General features: G+C 43.3%; 1 protein-coding gene across 1 annotated transcript in view; it reads left to right on the top strand.

Annotated features, from left to right (window-relative positions):
• PLCL1 (phospholipase C like 1 (inactive)) overlaps positions 1 to 22777 on the top strand; it is a 447889-nt gene that overhangs the window by 323000 nt on the left and 102112 nt on the right. Inside the window, exons 2-3 of the mRNA XM_077448440.1 lie at positions 9095 to 11566; positions 12019 to 12222. Coding sequence (XP_077304566.1) covers positions 9095 to 11566; positions 12019 to 12222 — 2676 coding nt within the window. The remainder of the gene's footprint in view (positions 1 to 9094; positions 11567 to 12018; positions 12223 to 22777) is intronic.

The following is a 22777-nucleotide window of genomic DNA, read 5'->3' as shown; positions in this document are numbered from 1 at the left end:
AGTTCGCATATCGCAGTGCGATCTGCAAACTCGGATCGCATGGTGTGAACACCCATGCGATCCGATTCTGCTGCGGGCCAAAAAAAGGGTCCCGTGCGAATTTGCGGCGGGTGTGGCGGGTGCGGCGAATGGCTGAACTCGAATCGCACAGAGATCGGATGTGATTTGCACTGCAGTGCGGTGCGAATCACATTCGTTCTCATAAACCGCTGCAATGTGAACCCAGCCTTAGTGACACTGGCGACGGGGGGTGATCACGGGGTTAAACCTTTATTGGGGGGGTTAGGGGGGTACATTAGAACTAAAGGGGGCTAACTCTAACTGCCCTAACAGTTATTACAGTCACAAATGACACCAATGCAAAAAAAAAAAAATGACATTGGTGTCACTGTGACTGGGGGGCAGGGGTAATTGGGGGGGTGATCGGGGGGTAAAGGGGGGGTGTGAGTGTGCCTGGCATGTTCTACTGTGTGTGTAGAGTGTTGGTGCAACTTACTGATCCGCTCTCCTCCGTGTCGGAACGAAAAATACTGACACGGAGGAGAGAATACATCACTTCCTCTCCTGTGTTTACATTACAGGAGAGGAAGTGATGTCACCGGGGATTTCTATTCGTCGGGAGCGATCGCGAGGGGGTGGCCATGAATGAATGGCCGTCCTCTCGTCCGGGATCGCTCCCGAACGAATACCGACCGCCGCAGGCACCGGGCGGGGGCCCGATCGGGCCCCCGACCCGCGGGAGGCAAGGGACGTACATGTATGTCCTTATGCCTGCCCGTGCCATTGTACCGACGTACATCGGCGTGCGGCGGTCGGCAACTGGTTAACATGAAATATATGAATAAAAGTGATTGAATTTTAATATATGATTACGACTCAAGTTATTGGCACCTAAAAAGTTCCAGCTGTTATATATAGCATTTCAAGTGTCCTGTTTTCATAATTTTGGGATGCGGTGCTTATGAGATCTCCTCGGACCAATCTATCTTGTTCAATATGCTTATTTAAGTTCTGGCTACTATTTGCTGTTTCTAAAGGGATTACTTTGATTTAACCAGTGAACTGATGTCTTGGGTTTTTCTGAAAACTTGTGCAGCTGTCTTTGACCCAGAGCATTGGTACAAAGCTTTTCAGCACATTAACTTTATAGTCCAGGTACATTTGCCATTTGCACAGCATACAATACTTACATTAAGATTTCAGTTTTGAATACTGTTGTCCTAAAGCTGTGATAATTAATTAGCGGACCTCCAGGTGTTGCAGAACTACAAGTCCCATGAGGCATAGCAAGACTCCAACAACCACAAGCATGACACCCAGAGGCAGAGCCATGATGGGACTTGTAGTTTTTCAACAGCTGGAGGTCTGCTAATTGCATATCCCTGCTGTAGGACAACAGTATTCGCAACTGAAATCTTAATGCTATCTAACTTACACCTACACACCAAGCTAGCCTCAAACCTTAACATAGAACTATAGGATTTTTTTATTAATTTTTTTGAAACGAGTAAAGGGAGGGTTATAACTCCTGTTGGTTAATTTTTTCCTTGTGCCCTTAAGGGAGATTTACCTTTTACTTTCTGTCCCATAGCCAAAACAGGAAGTGAGAGGAAATCCCTGCAAATTAAGGAAATCCGCTGGGGACCTCCAGACCACCAGAGTGTGCCCATTGGAAGATTACTTTTCTGGGAACAACCCAAAATTTTAGATTTTTTTTTTTTTCTTTCACTTTCAATGCTAATGGTAAACAGGGAAATTCACCCTCTATACTTGTCCTAACGAGGTGTAATATTTGGGGGTTATTTTAGCTTAAAGGTAGAGCTTACCAGTGAGCTGGATCCACACCAGATGTCGTTTAAGGGCTCGTAGGCCCACTTTTATTAAAGAAAGAAAAGTCAGATAACAAAATAGTTGCCCACACAGGGGTTTCAGCTTTCCACAGCAGTAATGTATGTAGAACCAAAAATACCAAGCCACCTGGCTCTCTTTAGCAGCACTGCTGCTCAGACTTCTGCTGCAGCCCTCTTGGCTCTTTAACAGAGTTCCCGTACACCCAGTACCTCAGCACTCTTTAACAGCTTCTCTTTCAGCCCACAAGCTTGGACCCTCTGTCTACTCTGACAGACCGACCTGTGCAGACATGCACACTTCTTCTCCCTTACACGCCTGGACTCCTCGGGAGGGTGGAGCCCAGAACCATGGTGTTGGCTTTGTTTTAAGCCCAAGACCCACCTGTGCAATCATCCAGCCAGACTGCTGGCTGTTCCCAAAACCCGGTCCCAGGATTGGAGATTCCGAACTACCACAGAGGACACAGACAAAAATTGGCTTTAGTTATACTTTAACCGTTTGCCCCGTTTCTTATTTTTTTATGTGCCATTTTCTGTACAGATTTTTAGACAATCCGGTATAAATGTCCCCAGAGACTGCAAATATGTAATCTCCTTTAGCCCAGGTTCACACTGACTGTGGGTTAGAAACCATGTGAGTTCAGCTGAAGTGGCACGATTTCAAACTGCCAATGCAGTCCGACTTCGGGGGTGATTTGACAGACATTTGTGCGGGATCATGCTCAGTAGTCTATTTAAAGCGCCCCGGAAGTCGCCAAAAGTAGGTACTACTTTTGGTGATCGGTGCGGCACTGCAAAGTCGGCATTGAATCGATTTGGGAGGTTCTATTGCTGGCAATAGCCACCGATTTGGTATCTCCCTTCCTCTGGAAGGTGGCCGTCACTGCAACCTCTGCAAAGCAACAAATAAGTCTGTGAACTTAAGCTTTGCTTGTGCTTGGTTTTGAAGTGCACATTTGCTTTGCTAGTATAGGGCAAAGCAACAAGTTAACTTTATTAACAGCCCCCCCCCCCCTCCCCTGCAGCTGCATATCCCTACCCTCTCTTTTTTCCCCCATGCCCTTTCATGTACCTAATAAGAATGAAGGCAGGAAGCCTGTGTCAAGTCACTACTTCGAGCATACACAAGGATTCATCCCTGTGTAACAGTGCTGGGTTCTTGTGTAACCAAGGAGTTATGTGGGAGGAAGGAAAGTGAGTCACATGCTACCCTATACCAAGAAGTACCAGGTATGTAATAAGCTGCTGTGCAGGGACCAGCATTACATTAGACCTGTTGCTTTGCATGTGCAAAACACATGTGCATTTTGAAAGCAGAGTTTCTAAACCCACAATGTATTTTTTTCATGTAAAATCTCGTACACACAGGTATAGCCATTAATGCCTTTCTAAAAAGATTTAGCGGGCTGTGTAAATATCCAAAAAGAATGAATTGGTGGGAATTTTAAAGTTTTAAATTAAAGAAGTTTTAAAATAATTCCACAACCCTGAAAATCAAGTTATTACTTCCAGTGGTTATTTCTCAATGGAGATCATCTGGTGATAAATGTAATTTAAAGCCCCATACACACTATCAGATTTTCTGCTGAGTTTTTCCTTCAAATTTACCAAAACCATATAATATGAGGACAAACCTTAGGAGTTTAATGTGTATGCAATCAGGCAGGCCCTTCTACTACACGGTTTTGGTAAATCTGAAGGAAAAACTCAGCAGATAATCTGATAGTGTGTATGGGGCTTTACTGCTTCTCTTTGTGATTTATGTAAAACGTGAGTTATTGGTGTGATCTGGGGAAGGGGCATTACTTTTATGGGGCAGAGGGGCTGTGCTGATCACACCCATAGCTAAGTTCAGATATAACTATACTAATTAGTTTACCCATCATAAAGATCCAAGACATTGTCTGAAGCAGACATTGCATGAAGCATCCAAACTGTGCTTGTCCGATGAATCTCAACAGTGTTTTACAGCAAGCTTTGATCAAAGCAAACATTCATGATGGCTCACCATGCACTGCATCCAGTCCAGGTGATATGCAGCCGGTGCAGCTTGCTTAAACAAGCAAATGTTATGGCTGCCCTCATTGTTCATGGGACCTTCCAAAAAGGAATCTAGAGTATAGTCTGGTGACTCTGTTTACATCCCAACACAAAAATACCCTAAACGTAAGTAGTAACCTAAAAAATGGTCGCAAACATTAAATTCCAACCTACGATACATTTTTTGGTGAGTGAAATTCATTTTTAAAAGCACCACAATGACTCTTTTAAAAAGTGCCTATTTGAAATGCAGGTTCTTACACTTTTAAATAAAGGTAGATATGCTCAAAAGTGTAGTTTAAAGGTTTAAACATGGAAAGGTATTTCACACATTTCTCATAGATTGGTTAAGACTAGTTCAGTGTTTGTTTCCTGAATTCTCAGTAGATGGTGATGTGCACTTCCCATATAAGAAGCAAGGGGACTTCACTGCCATGGAAGCAGACACATTGGTGGCCTTTATTTCATTATTACAATAAGGACATTTCAGAATTTGTTTATTTGTTTTAGTCATCTTTTGTATTCCACAATGTTGAGTACAAGTCTAGAAGATTTACAGTTCAATATGAAAATGTAACTAGAAAAAAAGAGGTTTATGTTGTTTTAGATTAGAGAAGGGCACCCATGTCCTGTTCCAGTGACAACATTGTCACTTGGACAGAAAATGAGAATAAGGCTGGCCATAGACAGAGGATTATTATTATTTTTTTTTTGGGTTGCAGGAAAGAAAATCACTTGATTCCCATTGTGTTCAAATTCTAACTAAGGCTAAATCTACTCCCACTCCCATTCTAAGGCTATTCTATCGACCCTGTAAAAGAATATAAGAATATATGTGTATACTTGCCTATTCTAAAGTCACTGTAGTCCAGTTACATGACACTGTAGTCCAGTTACACGACCAGCTAAAGTGTAGAGGAGGGACAACAGAATTACACTGCAATTCCACTTTAAGAGGGCTATATAGAGCAGTACTTTTACTATAGGAAGAATGTTATTGGGTGCTATGACATACTTGACGCTTCTTTCATGTGAATGAAATAACTTTGTTGAGTTCCACATCTGATTAATATTTTGTTTAGTTTCAATTGAGAAAAGTTAGAATTTCTGTCTAATACTGAGAATGTGGAATTGATAACCAGGTATAACCCATTCTATTTAGTTGTCACTGATACTTAAAGTATCTAAAACAGCAGTCATCAACCCTATCCTCAGGGCCCACTGACAGGCCAGGTTTGCAAGATAGCTGAAATACATCACAGGTGATATAATTTGCTGCTCATTGATTGCAGTATTCTAGTCTGCATTTCCCCAAGGTAATACATAAAACCTGGCTTGTTAGTGGGCCTTGAGGACAGGGTTGATGACCACTGATCTAAAGTAGGGATACACCAATACCATTTTTTTATGTTTTTTAACGAGTACCTATACTTTTTTTTTGTAGTACTCGCCGATACCAATTACTGATAGCTACCACAACTGTTTTGTATACATGTGCTGTCCACAGTGGTACAAAGCATTGAAAAGTGATTTACAATTGAAATAAAACATTTTTATTTGTGTGATTTTTTTCAATGTAAAACATATATGTTAAAGGTGTAAAAATATTAGCAAACAAAAAAGGTTTTTAATTATTAATAGTTAATAAAATTAAATGGAGAATAAGGAGTTAATTAAGGTTAATTAGTGGAAAATAAGGGTTAATAAGGGGATAAACAGAGCAACATTTTGAGGAACCTTTGAAATAACTTTCTGATCTTAGGGAACCCCTGCTAAAAATTACTATATCTAAAATTCATTATACACTAGTGTGATGGTCAGTCGGAAGAATGCTCCTTACTCTTGTGGACATTGGGATGAATTAGCACCTTACAAATGGCTAAAAAGATCAATGGTGTCAAAGGGAACTTATCTGAGAGTCAGAAATCGCTCAATGCTCAAGGAACCCTTAGAAACCACTGGAGGAACCCAAGGGTTCCATGGAACCCTGGTTGAGAAACCCTGCTTTAAACTGACTTCACCTGCAGCTCGAAGTTCATCCCTTTGATTTGTAGACGTATAAACAAAAAGAAACAACTTTTATCTGTTTCAGCAGCTGAACAATGTTGTTAATAAACATTGTACAGCTGGGTTTTTTTGTTTGTTTTTTTTATTTGTTTTTTTTATTACAGATCCAAATGCCGGGACTTAGTTTACACTTCAGCTGTAAATTGGGAAACTCCACTGATAGCTGAATGAGTCATCAGTTGTTAAGGACGGTCCTGCTCTTTAACAATTGATATTTACCAGCTTTTTTAGCACCATTCGTTACTGTGAATAATTTGCCTAACCAAAGGCTGTTTACCTATAGAGAATTTATTAGGTATATTGTTTTGATAAACAGGTTGTTCAGGCTTTGTTTTATTATTTTTAGACTGATAGATGGACAAAAAATTATTTAAAATTAAGGTAATAATTTTTACTTCATTTCAGAATACTGTAATTGTATCCAACATTTACAGTATTAAACAGAAACCTGCTGCCATTTTAATTTGCATTTGCATCTGCCGACTACATGATTTATTGTATTAATTATCTTCCTACTTCTGTGGGATGACCATGATTGGCTTTCATGTTGATCAAATGATTGGGGTAATAACCTATATACAGGTGAGGTGCTAAGCATCCAAAGTGAATATATTCACATTCAGGCAAAGATTGATAGATGGGAAGCTGCCTGCACAGTGCTCTGATGCCGAATATTACAAGATGCATATAAAAAAAGTGTGTCTTGTTACACCGTAAACATAAATGCAAATACAAACCAAGTGTATAATTCAAGTGCAACAGACCACTCAGGGATTAAGGATCACTGGGCCCAGTAAGTAGCCTCTCTGCACAAGGTGGTGGAGAGTTGCGTTATTTGATTGTAATTTTACACTACTGGGAGCATTTTCCCATCTATTTTACCTTTACATGTAATACTTGCCATGTGGGGAGAACTCTGGATGATTGCTCAGGAATTTAATATATCTTCCAGCTTGATATCTGCAGATTCATTTTTATCATCCAGCGTGCTTTTGACTGCTCAGTGAAAGAGGGTCAGCAAAATTTGGTAAGTATCATCTGTTCTCACATTGGGGGTGAACTGCACGTTTTTTTATTGTGGCACCCATCCTTCCAACCAGCATTTGAAGACTGCAGAATGCCACCATTTTATATATTTTAGTAGATTGATCACATGTTTACTTTGGGATGTTTCATTTGTTAAGCACTAAGTGCACTTATTTCACTATTTATATATGTATTTTTGACATAATCTTTTCCTTTGATTATTATGGTGAACACTTGGTTTGTATTTACATTTACAATTGAGCAGATTACCCTTCATTTCCTGTCATGGAGCTACAATAAGAAGAAAGAGGGAATTTCTCCAAAGTAAGAGAAACTCTCCTCCCATACAGTTGTCGCTGGAACGGGTGTCCCCATTAGAAAATGTCCCCTTACCTTTTTTCAAATGACGACTGTAAAAATCTTGAATTTCCCATCACTTTTTTTCCTGCTAACATGGGTAACCAGGACAAACAGGGATGGTGTATCTTCCTAGTAGGGACACCGACAAAGGTACAATTCTGATAGGTTTTAACACATTCACACTTCAGATAAAAAACAAAAAAACAAAAAAACATGGTCTTTAGATGTACATTCATAAATAATTTAGGTTCCAAATTCATGAATATTTAGGTTGGATCTTTAGCAAACATATCTATTTAAGTTACTGGAAAAGAAAGTCAGTTCATGCAAAGTACCTTCTTCTGGATAATAAGTTGATGTTTCATCTTTCGATATATCCCTTACAAAAAACAAAATAATATCCTTTAATATCAAGAGTCAATAAATGCAAATATGCCATTCAAATGTATGATTAGTGAGTATAGTATTATAAGCAACAGAATGCGTTAAGATTAAAATGCTGTTTCCAAATGTCTTTTTAATCTGGATACAAACTGGTCACTTGAGGATATTTCAAAACCTCTGACACATCCCACAGATGTCATTGCAGGAAGTTCTCTACTGGTAGAAAAATTATTTAAAAAAACAAATTTAATGAAAAAATTAATAATCAACATTTTAGCCATTATACGTCTTGTAAATTCTGAGCCGATGGGGGGGGGGGCTAAAGTCAATAACAAAACTGGAGCCACACCGCAAGGTTCAGCCCACAAATACCATTGAAAAAATAAGCCCCCGAGAAAAAGTTTGGGTTTGATGATGCTTTACTCTTGACAGGTTCATAATTAGAATTATATCATACAGGTGAAATTCATTGACACAAAATCTAAATTCTTCAAATTGCATCACTCTTTATCTTTACTGTGTTCTTCACACTTCACAAGTCAAGGTTTTTCAATGAAGTACTGCAATTATAAAAATACTTCAAGCTGAACTCTGGGATAAGCAAATATTGTCTAAATACATTTGGCTTGTGAACTCTTCTTGAATCCTGGTGTGCTTTGTGTATTTGTTTCCAGATCTGTGCAGTAATTCAGTGTGAAACTTTACCATTGTGCGGCTTTCTGTGATGAAGACTGGTCACTGCTACTCTCTTTCCTGTCTGCAGCTGGCTTGTAATGGGTGAAATGGCTGTGCCCCTCCCAAAGCTCTGGTCTCTGTAAAGGCTATGTACAGCACAGTGATGTCAGTGGTACTTTTAAAAGGAATATCTGGGTTAACAAAGGCATTAAACCAGGTACACTAACAGTTGTTTTTCAAACAACCCAGCAGGTTGCACAAAAAAACCTGACCGCTCTGGTCGGAGCTGCCATTGGCTGGGATCGCTGATTGGGAGTCTGTTGGCTACTGGTTTTCGAGCATGCACACAGCCGAACTACTGCCTTCTGTCAGACTGACATAAAACAAGGGTCGAATGTTGGCCTTTTTTTTTTCTTTTTTAAATGCCTGTTGTCTCCTGACATTCTGTCCGTGTGTACTCAGCTTTAGTGTGCACAAAGTGAATAAGTTTTTTAACATAAATAATTGCAATAACATAATTATTTAAATAACATAATTATTTAGCATAAATAATTGAAAATCTGTTTGGTTAAACGTTAATATGTTCAATGGCCTGCTGTTTAAATATATATTATAAATACTCTTCATTTGAGACAATGTTATTTGAGTTGTGTTGATTTACCTTTATTATCTTGATTTTTGTTTTTCTTTAGGATCCTGCAAATCAAAAGCCTGGCAGAAAGAAAACTGTATCATTCAGTAGCATGCCATCAGAGAAGAAAATAAGCAGTGCCAGTGACTGTATTGGCTTCATGCAGGGGGGTTGCGAACTGAAGAAGGTCCGTCCAAACTCCCGCATCTACAGTCGGTTCTTCACACTTGATACTGATTTGCAGGCCTTACGCTGGGAACCATCTAAAAAAGATCCTGAAAAGGCTAAGTTGGATATCTGTGCCATCAAAGAAATACGGCTTGGCAAGAACACTGAAACATTCAGGAATAATGGGCTAGCTGACCAAATTTGTGAGGACAGTGCTTTCTCAATAATCCATGGAGAGAACTATGAATCATTGGATTTAGTGGCAAATTCAGCTGATGTGGCCAACATTTGGGTGTCGGGTCTCAGGTATTTGGTCTCTCACAGTAAGCAACCACTGGACTTGGTAGAAGGTGGTCAGAACACCCCAAGGTTTACATGGCTAAAGTCTGTTTTTGAGGCTGCCGATGTGGATGGAAATGGAATTATGTTGGAAGATACAGCAGTGGAGCTGATTAAACAACTTTCCCCTGCTATCAAAGAAGCAAAGGTTAGATTAAAGTTTAAGGAAATCCAAAAGAGTAAAGAAAAGCTTACCACCAGAGTGACCAAAGAAGAATTCTGTGAAGCCTTTAGTGACCTTTGCACAAGGCCCGAAGTATATTTTTTACTGGTTCAGATTTCAAAAAACAAAGAATATTTAGATGCAAATGATTTGTTGTTATTTTTAGAATCTGAACAAGGCATGACTCAGGTGACTGAACAAATGTGTTTGGATATAATACAAAAGTATGAACTAACTCAGGAAGGTCGAGCAAAGGGGTTTGTTACCATTGATGGATTTACCAAGTATCTACTGTCCCCAGAATGTGATATATTTGATCCAGTCCACAAAAAGGTTAACCAGGACATGACACAACCACTATCGCACTACTATATTAATGCCTCACACAATACTTACTTAATTGAGGACCAATTTAGAGGTCCGGCAGATATAAATGGCTATGTGAGGGCTCTTAAAATGGCATGTAGAAGCATTGAACTGGATGTCAGTGATGGACCAGACAATGAGCCTATCATCTGCAATCGAAACAGTATGACTTCACCACTAGCCTTTCGTAATGTCATAGAGGTTGTAAACAAATATGCCTTCATCTCCTCTGAGTACCCTCTTATTCTTTGCATTGGAAACCACTGCTCAATACAGCAGCAAAAGGTCATGGTGCAACATATGAAGAAAATCTTTGGAAGCAAACTCTACACTGAAATGCCTATGCCAGCAGAGTCCTATCTTCCATCTCCTGAAAAGTTAAAGAAGAAAATTATAGTAAAAGGCAAGAAGTTGCCTTCAGATTTTGACCTCTTAGAAGGAGAAGTGACAGATGAAGATGAGGAAGCTGAAATGTCCCGGAGAATGTCAGAGGACTACTTTGGTGAACAGAGACTGATCAAGCTTTGTAGAGAGCTGTCTGACTTAGTATCTATTTGTAAATCGGTGCAATACAAAGATTTTGATGTCTCTATGAAAAGCCAAAGCTATGGAGAAATTTGCTCATTTAGTGAAAGTCGGGCTAGTAGGATTGCTAATGAGTATCCAGAAGACTTTGTAAACTATAATAAAAAGTTTTTATCTAGGGTGTATCCAAGTCCAATGCGGATAGATTCAAGTAATATGAACCCACAGGATTTTTGGAACTGCGGTTGTCAGATTGTTGCTATGAACTATCAGACCCCAGGCCCAATGATGGATCTCAGTATTGGCTGGTTTCTTCAAAATGGTGGGTGTGGTTATGTCCTTCGACCATCCGTTATGCGAGATGAAGTATCATATTTCAGTGCAAACACCAAAGGTGTTGTGCCTGGTGTTTCCCCTCAGGTTCTCCACATCAAAGTCATCAGTGGACAAAGCTTTCCAAAGCCAAAAGGTGCATGTGCAAAAGGTGATGTGATTGACCCATATGTTTGCATTGAAATTCATGGAATTCCAGCAGACTGTTCTGAACAAAGGACCAAAACAGTGCAGCAAAATGGGGACAATCCAATTTTTGATGAGAGTTTTGAATTCCAGATAAACCTTCCAGAGTTAGCGATGGTGCGTTTCATGGTTCTTGATGATGACTACATTGGAGATGAATTTATTGGTCAGTACACTGTACCCATTGAGTGCTTACAGCCAGGATACAGACATGTGCCCCTTCGATCTTTTGTTGGAGACACAATGGAACATGCTAAACTGTTTGTTCATATTGCCATTACCAACAGGGGGGGAGGAGGAAAAGCTCAAAAGCGAGGGTTGTCTGCCAGGATAGGGAAGAAAGCCAGGGAGTACACAATGCTGAGGAACACTGGTCTTAAAACTGTAGATGACATCTTCAAACTTGCTATTCATCCACTGCGGGAGGCCACTGATGTCAAAGCAAACATGCAGGTAAGTTTTTCTTTAATATTGAAGATGTATACTTGACACTACAAATTTGTTTATATGTTTTATATGTATGTTTTTCCACTTTATCATAGCACTTTTGCTTTTTAATTTTTTTTTTTTTTTTTTTTAAATCATGCCCGTTAAATCAAAGGCTGTCTATAGATGCGGAGATGTCTCACCTTGAACTGTGAAAAATCTATCTTATGTTCACAGCAGCTGCATGGTAGCTTACAATGAAGCTAGTGAGCAGAAATGAAGAGGTATTAGAAGGGAAAGATCAGACTGAGCAAACAAATTTTGCAGATTACTTTTTGATAGTATTGTGTCTGGTCTCGTAATCTCATCTTATTTCTATGACCAGCTTTAGTATTAACCCCATTGTTGTAATAAACATCTAGGTATATTATGGAATGATTTTGTACTAGTTATTAATTATTTCTTAAATTTTCCCTCAGAATGCATTGGTTTCCTTAAAGGAACTCTGTGGTCTTCCCACCAGCTCTACCCTCAAGCAGTGCATGCTTTCCCTAGCATCACGTCTAGTGAATAGTGACAACACACCGACAGTAAACCTCACCATGAAAGACACGTACCCCAATTTGGAGCCTATAGGAACGATACCTGAAGTTCAGAAGAAACTGCTCAATGCCTATGATACGGTTTGTACTGATTATCTATGATTTCAGTTTCATTATTAAAGGAGTTGTAAAGGCAGAAGGTTTTTTATCTTAATGAATTCTATGCATTAAGATAAAAATACTTCTGTGTGCAGCAGCCCCCCTCAGCCCCTCTAATACCTGAGCCCCCTCTGTCCAGCGATGTCCACGAGTCCCTCAGCCATCCGAGACTCTCCTTCCTGATTGGCTTAGACACAGCAGCGGCACTATCGTGTCAGAAACCATGAACCAGACCAAGACAGAATTGCAATTAAATCACACTTGTTGATAAAAAATAAAAAGGTAAATAGAGTAAGCGTAGTCAAAGCATAGCCAGAGTCCACTAACCGGATCGAGTAGTCAGCCAGGCCAGAAGTCAGGGATCCAAGTGGAGCAACAGCAAGCAGGATAAGGAGCCAGAAGGGATGTCAGCAAGCCAGTCTTAAAACAGAACTGCAGGAGATGGTTTCTTGTGATGTGACCAAGGCGAAGGCAGAGATGAAGTGAGCTGGACAGCTTTAAGTAGGCAGGTCAGATGAGTAGGATCAGGAACAGCTGGGTGACTGTGGAGAGAGATGAGAGCTGGCAATTAGCCGACAGCTGAGCAGCCAGTCCAGAGAAGGAAGGGCTAAGCCAGCCCTGACATATTGGCTCTCACGGCTGTCAATCAAAGCTAGTTAGCCAATCAGGAGAGAGGAGGCAGGGCCAAACGGCAGCTTAATGTCTAAATGGACACGCTGGGCTGCAGCTCGACTTGGGTGCCCCTATAGCAAGCTGCTTGCTGTGGGGGCACTCGACAGGAGGGAGGGGCTAGAAGCAGCGAAGAGGGACCAGAGAAGAGGAGGATCCAGGCTGCCCTGTGCCAAGCCACTGCATAGAGCAGGTAAGGATAACATGTTTGTTGTGTATCATTTCTTCAGTGTTGTCACATGAAAAGATATATAAGATATATTATAAAATATTTACAAAAATGTGAGGGATGTACTCACTTTTGTGAGATACTGTATATACCATAGTTTGTAGACTCTATAACTTTAACACAGACTACATAATAAACACTGATTTGGGTTATTTTTATCAAGGAAAGGTAGCATACTACATTTTGGTCTAAATTTCTGAAGAAAAAATATTTGTTTGCAAAATGTTATAAAAGAAACTAAGAAAAACATGTTTTGTTTTTTCTACATTTTTTGTATTTTTTATTTTTTTGTCTATATACCAAAAAATAAAAAAAAACCCAGTGGTGATTAAATACCACCGAAATAAATGGTTCCCTATGAGAGTCCATTGATTTGAATAGTCGTACCAGAAGTTGGATAATGATGATCCAATTTGTAGTGTGATTTGTGCGCTGAGGATCTTGAAGTGGAACCGCGCGTCAAAATGAAAAAAAGTCGCCCCCCCCAAGATCCATACCAGACCCATGTTGATGGGGACAAGGGCTTCTTACCAACAACCCTGGCCATTGGTTGTCAGGGTCTGCAGATGGGGGGTTTATCGGAATCTGGAAGCTCCCTTTAACAAGGGCCCCCCCAGATCCCGGCCCCCCACCCTAAGTGAATGAGTATGGGGTACATCATACACCTACCCATTCACCCCTCAAAAAAAGTGTAAAAAATAAAAACCGTACACAGGTTTTTGGCAAAGTCATTTATTAAAGCAGCTCCGCGCTGCCTCTCCTTACAATTTCTTCTCCCTCCGGCAATATCTTTATCCTCCAATTCTTCTCATCTCACAGCTGATGACTTCTTCCGCTGGTGGTTCTCCTCTCTCTGCTGTCTTCTCCCTCTATGCTTTCTCCAAAGCACTCTTGACGCTCTCTCCCACTGTAATGCTAGGCCTGCCGATAGTTTTATAGCCAAGAGGCGGGGCCACCCAGCGACATCATGCAGAGGCTTTGCCCCAACATGCCCTGGGCAGAGACATCACAAGGAGGCGCAGCCTCCGGATGATGTCACTGGGTGGCCCCACCCCTTGGCTATATAACTATTGGCACACGGCGACCCTAGCATTTCATTGGGAGAGTGTTGAGAGAACATCGGAGGAAGAACTGAGGGAAGAGACAGCAGGAGACGACAGCAGAGAGAGGAGAACCAGCAGTTGAATAAGTCATCAGTGGTGAGAGGAGAAGAACTGGAGGATGAAGTCATCTCCGGAGGGAAAAGAAATCGGAAGGTGAGGAGACGCTGGAGCTACTTTAATAAATTACTTTGCAAAAAACCTGTGTACTGTTTTTATTTTTTACACTTTTTTTGGATGAATGGGTAGGGTGGGGAGCCAGGATATGGGGGTCCCTTGTAAAAGGGGGCTTCCAGATTCTGATAAGCCCCCCGACAACCAACGGCCAGAGTTGTTGGGAAGTTGTTAAGGTACTTTGGGATGGGGGGGCCCTGCCCCCAAGCACCCACCCCCCCATGTTGAGAGCATGTGGACTGGTATGGTCGGGGGGGGGGCGTTTGCTCGCCCCCCTTTCCTGACCTGCCGGGCTGCATGCTCTAATAAGGCTCTGGTATGGATTTTGGGGGCCCCCCACGTCGTTTTTTGGATGTGCGGATTCCCTTTAAAATCCAGGCCGAATACATGTTATATTTTACAAAAATATGCTGTGCCTTTAAAGTCCCACGCCTACACTATTGGTATAGTTTTGATTATAAAAAAAAGCTGTCAACTATTTTCATTATCTATTAGTTGATCAGCCAATTGGTTGGCCTGCATATGGAATGCAATATTTGAAGATAGGGTTCACTTTTTTTAAGGACCCTGTGCATGCCTCATTCTGGCTTGATTAACGTAAAGCTGACAGAAATCGCCCTGCATGATGACACCCCCTAGATCTGGATGTCGTGAGTACGCTGCCCATTCCCCTAGTTGTTTTATTAGGAAGACTCTCACCAGACTCCCTCTTCCCCACCTGAACTTTGCCTCTACATGCTCTTTTCACCAATTGCCTATTGTCAAGGATGGTTGTCCCTCCTGTTTCAGTTGGCGGCAGTTATTGACCACACCTATGCCTTGTTGAATCGGGAACTCTATTACCTCTGCTCCCAGGTTTTATTTTTTGCCACAATATAGAGATGTTTTATTTTTTTCATGTTTTCTCTTATATTCACCGACTGACACAGCTTCTCTCTTTAGACCATTGGGTTGTTACGCCAACTTTAGGAAAGGACTAGGCATGACATGTTAACATGTAATATAAAAACCAGAACTTTCTAGTTCCGACAAGGGGCGGTCCCTTAGGTAACAACCCCTCAGCCTGCCTTATTTTTTCTGCCTAGTGAAGGAGAAGGACCTAGGAACCCTGCAGGCCCATCGGTCCATGTTTTTTCTGCAAAAGCTTCGCTTTTTGCGCTAGATTAAAGATCCTGTGATCTGCTATCAACAGCCAGCTGGGTGACAGGCTGGATACTCTTATCCTTGTAGTCTGCCCAGCCTGGCCAGCGAGTGCGTGCAGACCAGAGCTCTGTGCTGGGTCGGCCACGACATGCCTCAGCTCCAGAGATGGTCCGTGAGCGTAAATGCTCCGGGGCACACATATGACCGGGCTACTGATGTCTGTGTCACAGTGTGCTGGGCCAGCAGCCACCCCGTACTGATTGGAGAGTGGGTCTGTGATGGAATGTCTCCCAGCTCTGCAGGACTGGTAAGTACAGCTCTCCTTGCCTCGGTGGGGCTGAGCAGCTGGGCATTCCCTGGGAGTGCGAGTCCCTCACCTCCCTCTCTTCTCTCCCTGCCCCTATCTTCCCTCCCCCCTTCCCTGTGGGGGAGACTGCGCTGGCTGGATGTGCCCTGGATGTGTGTAGGTCTCTCCCTGGAGGTGTCTGGAGGCTGTGTCTGTTGATCGCTGTAGCGCTGTTCACCACCATTTATCTGCCTGTTTTGTTTCACTGTCCCTCATGGTATACAGTGCTCGTGGCCATCTTTGGTGGGGCAAGGAGCAGCATGCTTCCCTGTAGTTCGGCGGCCATTTTGCCTGTGATTATGTCCTTTATACTTGATGCTCAGCGGCCATTTTCTTGAAGACTGAACACGTTTTTGATCAGTTTCAGTGCCATTTGCAGCAGCTCTGCACAGCACGGTGTGGTCTCTTATGCACCTGGGTGCTGACACAGGACACAGGCACTACTAGCTGGACAGCGCAGACCCAGTCAGGGTGGTGAGTCCTGCGGGGAAAAAGCCCCTCAGCCAGCAGCAGTTAGGAGGGTGGGACCATCACTGTCCTAAGTCCCCATCAGGTGGCAGACAGGGAAGGGTCAGCATGGCTTCAGAAACTGGTGTTTCTTCCCCCAAAATTCAGGCAATTGCAACCGGTTCGTCTGCAGACTGTGCAGTGCCTCTGTACTCTTTGTCGGTGGTCCTCAATTCATTCGTGGCCAAGATGGAGGCGGTGCGTGGGTGCAAAGGTGGTAAAAAACGGCCCCTGCCCCCCGTCCTCCGGGGAGAGCTCTGACTCGGGCCCTGCTGAGGCTGGTGACCCCTGCTCTGTCGTATCAGATGACGCTGACCAGGACCGATCGGACAGTGAGGATGAGTCCGGGTCCGTGCACGACAAAGCACTTGTGGGAGCACTTATCACAGCTGTGCATGATACCCTGAAGATTCAGGAGCCAGCAGATCCCTCTGCTGATGTAGCGGCCCCTTTTGGGTCCCATAAGCCAGCCCGTTCACCTAAGGTGTTCCCGTATCTGACTTATTTTTATAAGTTAATTTAAAAGGAATGGGGTCGACCACAACGGACCTTTTCTGTCCCCAAATACATGGTGGTGCGTTGCCCCTTTGAGGAGAGCCTTCTCAAAAAGTGGTCAGCTCCACCGGTCTTGGACCCCCCAGGTAAACAAAGTAACCGTCATCCCGGTAGAGGGGACTCCCGCATTTAAGGACCCAATGGACAGGAAGGCTGAGGCAGTGGCTCATTCCTTGTTTACGGCTGTGGGGTCAACCATGCGACCAGTACTGGCATCCGCACTTGTGTCTCAGACACTAACCGAGTGGGCAAAACTTTTGCACCGTGAATTGGGAGAGCAACAGGCTTCTCCTGTCTGCGTGAAACTAGCAGACCAACTAGTGCAAGGCCTGAAGTACATTTGTGACGTAGCCCTGGATACCCTTCCTCTGTTATCCAGTGTCAGCAGTGGTGCTGAGGCGCCTGATTTCGCTAAAATGCTGGTCTGCTGACAAGACATTCAAAAAAGCCCTGACGGATCTTCCCTTCCTTGGCGACCGGCTCTTTGGAGCCTCTTTGGATAACATTATTAAAAATGCCACAGGTGGTAAGAGTACACTACTCCCACAGGCCAGGAAGGCTAAGGACCCACACCGTAGACAAGGGCCCTCTTTCTCCACTCACAAACGGCTTTTTCGGGGCTTCAACCAAGCATCCTCAGCCCGACAGGGCAACCTCTGAAGGACCAAAGCGTCCCTGGAAACGCAAGCCTGCGAGCAAAAGTGCTACCACATGAAGGTTTGCCTTCAGAAGTTTGCAGCCTGGTAGGGTCTCTCGGCTGTCCGACCAATGGGTCTGCGATCTGATTTCCTCAGGCTACAAGATAGAGTTCCTCTCTTGGCCGCAAAACATATTCTTCCCCTCCAGCATACCCGTTCTCCCGGCTCACCGGGAAGCCCTTTTGGGGGCGGTAAGGGACCTGCTGAGTCGCGGGGTGATAGTATCTGTTCCAGGGGTTCTACTCAAACCTGTTTGTAGTCCCCAAAAAGGAAGGGGTACGTCCAATCTTGGACCTGAAAGCCCTCAATTACTTTGTGAAAGTACAGAGGTTCAGAATGGAATCAGTTTGCTCAGTAGTCGCTGCAGTCCATCAAGGGGACTCCCTGGCATCCTTAGACATCCAGGATGCGTACCTGCACATACCCATATGCCTCTGGCATCAGAAGTTTCTGCGATTTGCAGTCGGGGAAGCCCACAACCAGTTTGTGGCTCTCCCTTTTGGTTTGGCATCAGCCCCCCGAGTCTTTACCAAGGTATTGGCTCCTGTTTTGGCGTTGCTGCGGCAATGCAGGATCGCAATCATGGCCTAAACGATCTGCTCCTGAGAGCATCTTCCGCCTCAGAGTTAGAGGAGGATGTGGCGATCACCATGCAGACCCTACAGGAATTTGGGTGGCTGTTAAACCTAAAGAAGTTGGTGATCGTACAAGCTGCAGACTCTCAGAGCTGCGGTAAAACTGTTGATGAACTGCAGGTGGTCGTCACTACGCTTCTGCATGCAAGTCCTGGGACTCATGGTGGCAGTACTATATGCCCAGTTTCACACCAGAGTCCTGCAGAAGGAGATTTTGGCAAAATGGGACAAATCTCCGTTGTCCCTGGATCAGCAGATTCAGGGGAGCCAGTTAGTCAGGGATTCCCTGATCTGGTGGCTGAGGTCCGGGAATTCGTTCCTACCTCTGAAATGGACAGTGATCACAACAGACGCCAGCCTAACCCGGAGTTCAGTCGACCCAGGGCCTCTGGTCGGTGGAGGAATCCAAGTTGCCGATCAATCTGCTCGAACTGAGAGCGATCAGGCTATGCCTCTCCACATGGTCGATAAGACTTCAAGGGCCTCCGATCAGGATCCAGTCAGACAACGCCACGGCGGTGCCATACGTTACCAACAAGGAGGAACAAGAAGCTCGGCCACCGCACGGGAAGTCGCTCACATCCTTCAGTGGGCAGAGCGACATGTACCGGCCATTTACATCCCGGGAGTGGAGAACTGGCGAATTATCTAAGTCGCCAGATGCTGGACCCAGGAGAATGGGCGTTGCGTGCGGAGGTGTGTGGGGCACACCAGACGTGGATCTTCTGGCCTCCCGTCTCAATCGGAAGGTGCTGAGATTCGTGTCCAGGACAAGAGATCCTTGTGCAGATGCGTCAGACGCGCTGGTGGCTCCGTGGGATAATTACCAGCTGATCTACGCCTTTCCTCCGCTGAAGCTGTTACCACATCTGCTCCGCAGAGTGGAGGCCGAGGGGATTCCAGTAATACTGCTTGCCCCAGATTGACCCCAGCATCCCTGTTATGCAGACCTAGTGCGCGTGGTGGCAGACGCCCCTTGGCGACTGCCGTTACGAGAGGACCTGTTGTCTCAAGGTCCGATTCTCCATCCTGCTTTACCATCAATGGTTTTAACAGCATGGCTATTGAGAGCCAGGTGTTGAGGAACCGGGGTATTTTGGGCTCGGTGATACCAACTATGCTGAGAGCACAGAAATCTTCTTCTCGGAAGATATATCATCGTACCTGGAAGGCCTACATTTCCATGTGTGAGGAGAAAGGATGGTGTCCGCGCTCCTTTTCTATATCCAGGATCCTGCTGTTTCTACAGCAAGGAGTAGATCAGAAATTGGTCTTAAGCACCATTAAAGGACAAATATCAGCTTTGGGTGTCTTTTTTCAGCGACCCCCGACGTATCACTCTCTAGTGAGCACTTTTGTTCAAGGGGTCCGACATGTAGTTCCTCCGTTGCGTCCACCGTTACCCCAATGGGATCTGAACCTGGTGTTATCGGCCTTCAAAAACCGCCATTTGAAAATATCAGAGAGATTCCCCTGTTGACTCTTTCCCAGAAAGTTGTCTTTCTAGTGGCCATTACATCGGCCAGGAGGGTTTCGGAAGTGGCGGCCTTGTTTTGTAAGTGCCCTATCTGGTTATCCATAAGGATAAGGCGGTGTTGCGTCCGCAACCTTCTTTTCTGCCGAAGGTGGTTTCGGCATTCCACATCAATGAAGACATTGTGCTACCATCTCTGTGTCCTAAGCTGACACATCCTAAGCATGTAGCCCTTCATGCTCTGGATGTGGTTTGGGCTCTGAGGGTGTATTTGTCTGCCACGGCTCCCTTTGGGAAGTCAGACTCCTTGTTTGTTTCGGTGGCTGTTCTGAAAAAAGGCATGGCGGTCTCGTCGGCCACCATTCTCAAGTGGATCAGACAGATTGTAGAACAGGCCTACACCTTGAAGGGGCAGGTACCCCCCTTTCTGGTCACAGCCCACTCCACAAGGGCAATCGAACGTCTTGGGCCTTCCGACATCAAGCTCAAGTGTGTAAATTGGTCATCTGTTCACACTTTTACAAAATTCTACAAGGTAGATGTCAGTGCATCGGTCGATGCCTGTTTTGGCCGCAAAGTTTTGCAGGCAGCTGTATAATTGCAATTGCACATTTTTTCCTGTTTTTTTGGTAAAAACGCAGTACTTTTAAGTAAATGCACTGTTGCATTTGTTCCGCAGTTCTGGTGCGGTTTGAGGGTAGTGCCTCTCTGTTGAGGAGCACCCTGTTTTTTTGTGGGTAGAAACGTTTAGTTATTCCCACACACTGTCATTTTTGTGGGTAAAGTTTATACTAGTTCCCACATGCCATGGTGGGTGAAGTTTTATGCTGTTTTCCCACCCCTCATTTTGGCACTGCTTGGGGATGTCCCAATGGTCTAAAGAGAGGAGCTGTGTCAGTCGGTGAATATAACAGAAAATAGGATTTTTTGTACTCACCATAAAATCCTTTTCTCTGTAATTCACTGACTGACACAGCACCCTCAACTGCTTGTTGATGTACTGAAGCTGCAAGGCAGGCTGAAGGGTTGTTACCTAAGGGACCGCCCCTTGGGCAGAACTAGAAAGTTCTGATTTTTATATTTCATGTTAACATGTCATGCCTAGTCCTCTCCTAAAGGTGGCATAGCAACCCAATGGTCTAAAGAGAGGAGCTGTGTCAGTCGGTGAATTACAGAGAAAAGGATTTTATGGTGAGTACAAAAAATCCTATTTATTCTGTTTTAAAAAGCACAAAGAGCATGCTTTTGAACCCTGTTGGTTCACTTATAACCAGACATAAGCCTACAAACACACCATGTATCCTAATAATCATTTCTCACTCCAGCAAGTGTTCGTCCCCTTAGGAATAAGTTACCTATTTGTTTATTGGGTTTTAGCTCCCGGGTCAGTTGTTCATGTACAGCAGGTAAAATAAGTATTGAACAGGTCACCATTTTTCTAGGTAAATATATTTATAAAGGTGCTATTGACATGAAATTTACACCACATGTCGGTAACAACCTATGTAATCCATACATACAAAGACATAAAAAAAATAGTTCAGAAATTAAGTTATGTGATGTAATAAAACAGAATGACACAGGGAAAAAGTATTGAACACATGAAGAAAGGGGTGTGCAAAAAGGCATGGAAAGCCATCTGAAATCGGTCAGGTATTAGAAAGCAATCCTGCCCCTTGTCAGTGCAAATTAATGTCAACGAGTTCAGTCTCAACTGATTGCCTATAAAAAGGTGTTCCAAAACAGCCATGATCAGGTGCTCCTTGCAAGATTTCTGGCAGAGGAGCGAAAAGATTTGTCAGGAGAGTTGTCCAAGAGCCAAGGACATCTTGTCGAGAGCTTCACAAAGACCTGGAATTAGCAGGTACAATTTTTTCAAAGAAAACCATAAGTAATGCACCCAACCACCATGGCCTGTATGCACAATCGCCATGCAACACCTCATTGCTGAAGAAGATGCACAACATTTACACAAGCCTGTGAAATATTAGGAGAATATAGTCTGGTCAGATGAGACCAAAATTGAACTCCTTTGGATGCCATAATACACACCATGTTTGGAGGTCAAATGGCATTGCCCATCACCCCAAAAACACCCTACCAACAATGAAGTTTGTAGGTGTGAACATCATGGTGTGGGGCTGTTTTGTTTTTTCAGCATACGGTACTGGCAAACTTATCATTGAAGAAAGGATGAATGGAAAAATGTACCAAGACATTCTTGAAGCTGTCATTGCCAACAAAGGATTTTGTATGAAGTATTAATTACATTTCAGTTAGCGTGTTCAATACTTTTTCCCTGTGTTATTGCATTTTTTGTTACACATAACTTAATTTCTTATTACTTATTTGTTTTGATTTCTTTGTATTTATAGATTGCATGGGTTGTTACTGAGAATGTGGTGAAAATGTAATGTCAATAGTACCTTAAGAAATATATTAAAGAATATATAAATTAATAAATTGAGAGAGAAAATGGAATTGCGCTATATGAGCCTTCTTTCTGTCCAAGAGCCAGTGGAGATTTCATGATATGCTCTGACACCTTCCATGACGCTGAGGATAACTGAGGTTTAATATATCCATGCCCGATGTATTCATCTTTCTGGTGAGTGTGAACCCCAAAGAGGAGTGTGACACACAGACTTCGGTGTGAGGTGTATAACTGTATCATAGCAGGACTACCATCTGGGTTTTCTGGGACTTCTCTCACCATCTGTCAACTGCTTGTTACTTGTGTGTCATTAACACATGAAAGATGATCATAACTTTATGACGGTAGCACTGCTGTAATAATTACAGGCACCTGAGCTGGACTTGTGCATCTTTTTATTACCATTTTCTGAAGAAATATATTTACCTAGAAAAATGGTAATGTGTTCAATACTTATTTTACCTGCTGTATATGACTTCTTCCCCAGTTCTACAGTAGTCAGTGTTGGGTTTTTTATTTATGGCTCAATACCCTGCTATACCAGCTATCTGGCTAGGGGACTTTAACATGGTT

Source organism: Lithobates pipiens, unplaced genomic scaffold (assembly GCF_037356315.1).
Source record: "Lithobates pipiens isolate NorthernLeopardFrog02 unplaced genomic scaffold, aLitPip1_a1.2 Scaffold_22, whole genome shotgun sequence".
Taxonomy (NCBI): domain Eukaryota; kingdom Metazoa; phylum Chordata; class Amphibia; order Anura; family Ranidae; genus Lithobates; species Lithobates pipiens.
Note: the sequence above shows the minus strand (reverse complement) of the source record. Positions and strands in the feature narration are given on the sequence as shown.